General features: G+C 40.2%; 1 protein-coding gene across 1 annotated transcript; it reads left to right on the plus strand.

The window, feature by feature from the left end:
• The first annotated feature begins 2,034 nt into the window (after positions 1 to 2,034).
• Positions 2,035 to 3,597, plus strand: LOC102772487 (THO complex subunit 2-like). Its single transcript, XM_015563767.1, is given in 5 exon segments — positions 2,035 to 2,041; positions 2,292 to 2,492; positions 2,495 to 2,744; positions 2,812 to 3,118; positions 3,121 to 3,597. Coding segments are annotated over 5 exon segments (1,242 nt in total).
• The last annotated feature ends 219 nt before the right edge of the window (positions 3,598 to 3,816 follow it).

The raw sequence follows: 3,816 nt of genomic DNA on the forward strand, positions 1-3,816 counted from the left end.
AGAAGGCATGGTTGTGGCTGCAGGATTTTGAAAAGTCTTAGAGAAAAGATTTGCAGCTTTTCACAACTCAGTATGATATCAGATGTGTACTTGTCACATATAGCCTTTATTATGTTGAGATGCATTTCGTATATACCCACATGGTTTAAATGTTTTATCATGATGGATACTGTTTTTATTAAATATGTTTACTGCATTGATTGAGGTCACATAAATTGTATCCTTCATTTTGTTAATGTGATGTATCACATTGATGGATTTGCAAATATTAAACTATCCTTCATTCCTGTGATAGATCCCACTTGATCATGGTATATGATCTTTTTAATGTATTGTTGAATTCAGTTTGGTAATATTGTGCCGGAAGCCGGTCCATCCTTGTTGCTTGACACTGTCGCTGCAGGGAAGAAACATCTGCACAACATATGTTTCAAGGGACCTGGCGTATATAGCATACTGTTCTTAATATGTTTGCTTCCCTTCTTACCACTTCGTGTTCTAGCCAGGGCCACCTCCCCGAGAAAGGACTTATGAATCTTAGAGAAAAGACTTTCAGCTTCTCACAACTCAGTATGATATCAGATGTGCACTTGTCACATATAGCCTTTCTTATGTTGAGGTACATTTCCTAATACCACATGGTATAAATTTTTTATCATGATGGATACTGTTTTTATCAAATATGTTTACTGCATTGATTGAGGTCACATAGACCATAAACACCAGAACTTGGCTGGAGATCCTGGCTAGAGATCCTGGCTAGGCTGCTGATCAACTGAATGCTGTCTCTATGTCATTCCTTCTTCGCCGACTCCATCCACACCTTTGGGGACCCCTGGACCTGTTAGGATTGGACCCCAACAATATTGTGTTGAGGATTTTTACATCTATGTTCATCGGGGATATGGGCCTGTAATTTTCTTTTCTATTGGTGTCTGTCTGGTTTTGGTATTAGGGTGATGCTGGCCTCATAAAATGATTTTGGAAGACTTCCTTCCTCTTCTATTCTTTGGAATAGTTTGAGAAAAATTGATATTGATGCTTCCTTGAATGTTTGGTAGAATTTACCAGTGAATCTGTCTGGTCCTCAACTTTTGTTTTTGGGGAGAGGTTTTTGATTACTACATTTTTAAAAAGTAAAATTGATATATTTATTTTATAGCCTTAAATATACTAATGTAAATGTGAGTTCCCAACGGGGGAAACACTATGCAGGTTTTTTCTCTCTTACTTAGACTATGAATTTGCTTACTCTTCAGTTATCATCCTATAGAAGATGCTTTGAAAAGCACTGGTGTACAGAGTCATAATGATAACATCTCGCCTCTGCTCTAAAATGGAATGGTAAAGCTAGCATTACCTAGAGCTGTGATGTCCACTATGCTAGTCACTAGCCAAGTGTGACTATTTAAATTTAAATTGTGGGGAGCCAATATAGGGTTAAGCCTTGAACTGACCCGTTGGCAAAGTCACAAACAAGTCCCAGCTTAGAGGGCACAGTCCTCTTAGCATAATTAGGCTTGACCTTAAAATGCTTCCTAGATCTTATCTGGGAAGCTAATGGGCTGAGAGAGGTGCAGAAAGTGGCCAAAACAAGTGAAACTCACAAGAACAGTGTAACTATGGTAACCACTACCTTGTTTACCTCTCACTATAAAATAAAGGCTCAGCTTGCCTTGGGATCTCTCTATGTGGCCTCAGCCAGGCGCAGGGAAGATCCACGGAGACTAAGGAGAGCTAGAGAGTTCTGAACGCTGTCTCCGTGTAAAACATTCTTCCCCGACTCTGTCCACACCTTTGGGAACCCCTGGACCCGCTGAGGCTGGACCCCGGCATATTTAATTGGCTCCAACTCATTGTCTTGTGCTTTGGTCTCTAAACAGTGCCATATTTATAGGTTTGGCTATTTGTGTGGCCTTCATAGACTCATAATGTCTAAATGATTAAGGTAATTTCATTTTAAAGCTTCATTTTATGGAAAGGAAATTGAGAACTGGAGTGGAGTGAAATTAACACCCAGGTTTCCTTACCTTCATGCCCCGTCTTCTCTCATGCCCTGGAGCCCATTGCTTCACCCTGACTTCATTTCTTCATAATCTCTGGTCCCTTGTCCAGCTTCACTTTGTGACTCAGTCTTAACCCAGGTGGACTCCCTGTCCCTTCCTTGACATACTCTTTTTCATTGACCCTGGCCTCTACCTTTACCCACCTTTACCAAGTTTTTAGCTATTTTCTTCCTCTGCTATGTCCCGAGTTTTGTCTAACACTGGGGACCTGCATATATCCATAAGTTTGTGACCTTTCTTTGGATCCCATTTTATTTGCAAAAGTGGTGCGCATAGGCAAATCCTTTATGAAGGAGTTTCAGTCTGATGGAAGGAAACAAGAAGATAAAGAGAAAATGGAAGTTATTCTTAGCTGTTTACTTGGCATTACTGACCATGTCCTACTTCCATCTCTTTCTCTAATGGACTGCAATGCTTGTATGACTGAGGACTATGGGGAATGTTGAAAACATTTCCATATCAGCATAGATATCGTCTGTATGGCCAGTGGAAGGATGAAACTTACAACAGTTCCCTACTTTTTGTAAAAGCTAAAGCTCAAACAATAGACAAAGCTAGAGATATCATGAACCATCTAACCAAGGAAAATGTGAAGCCTTCTGGGAGACAAAATGGGAAATTGAGCCACAGCAATCCAACTATTTTTTTTTTTTATATCTTGTCACTCTCGGCCAGGCACAGGGAAGATCCACAGAGAACAACGCAGTCTCCGTGTAAATCATTCTTCACCGACTCTGTCGACGTGTGATGAGTTCATGGCACCTGTAGTAGATTCACTGAAATACCTCACTTCATTGAATTATGATGTCTTGGCCTATTGCATCATTGAAGCTTTAGCAAATCCAGAAAAGGAAAGGATGAAACATGATGATACAACCATTTCAAGCTGGCTTCGGCCTCTTGTTAGTTTCTGTGGTGCAGTTTTTTCTAAATATCCAATGGATCTTGCTGGTCTTCTGCAATGCGTGGCTAATCAGCTAAAGGCAGGCAGAAGTATTGGCCTGCTTATATTGGAGGAGGTGGTACACAAAATGGCAGGAATAGGAATCACCAGGAAGAGACAATGACAATGGAGCAACTAGAGGCCATGACTGGTGGAGAGCAACTAAAAGCTGAGGGAGGTTCTTGTGGCCAGATCAGAAACACTAAAAAATCCTCCCAGAGATTAAAGGACGCACTATCGGACTATGATCTTGCTCTTCCCCTTGTTTTGATGATAGCTCAGCAGGGGAACAGGGTGATCTTTCAGGAAGGTAGAGAGAAACATTTGGAACTGGTGGGAAAGCTCTATGACCAGTGTCATGATACCCTGGTACAATTCGGTGGATTTTTAGCATTTAATCTAAGCACAGAAGATTACACAAAGAGAGTACCTTCCATTGATGTGCTCTACAACGAATTTCATATACCCCACGATGTAGCATTTTTAACAAACATTAAAAATTCAGTTCCTCAGCACACTAGCACATTGCAAGTTCTCAGCGGCCGCATGCAGTCCATGGCCACCATATTGAGTCACATTACTGTGTAGTAAGACTGAGTTTAGTAGTTGTTTGACCTGGAACAAGTTTCTTAGGATCTCCATTTCCTTATCTACAAACTTCAGACTATGATAGAATCACCTCACAGAGTGAAAATGATAATTAAATGACTAATACATGGCAAGTGCTCAGAAAAGAAACACATAGTATTACGTTTATAGTAATAATTTTAGTAATAATATGTTTATAGGCATATAGTAATATGTTTA

Source organism: Myotis davidii, unplaced genomic scaffold, assembly GCF_000327345.1.
Source record: "Myotis davidii unplaced genomic scaffold, ASM32734v1 scaffold359, whole genome shotgun sequence".
Classification (NCBI taxonomy): Eukaryota; Metazoa; Chordata; class Mammalia; order Chiroptera; family Vespertilionidae; genus Myotis; species Myotis davidii.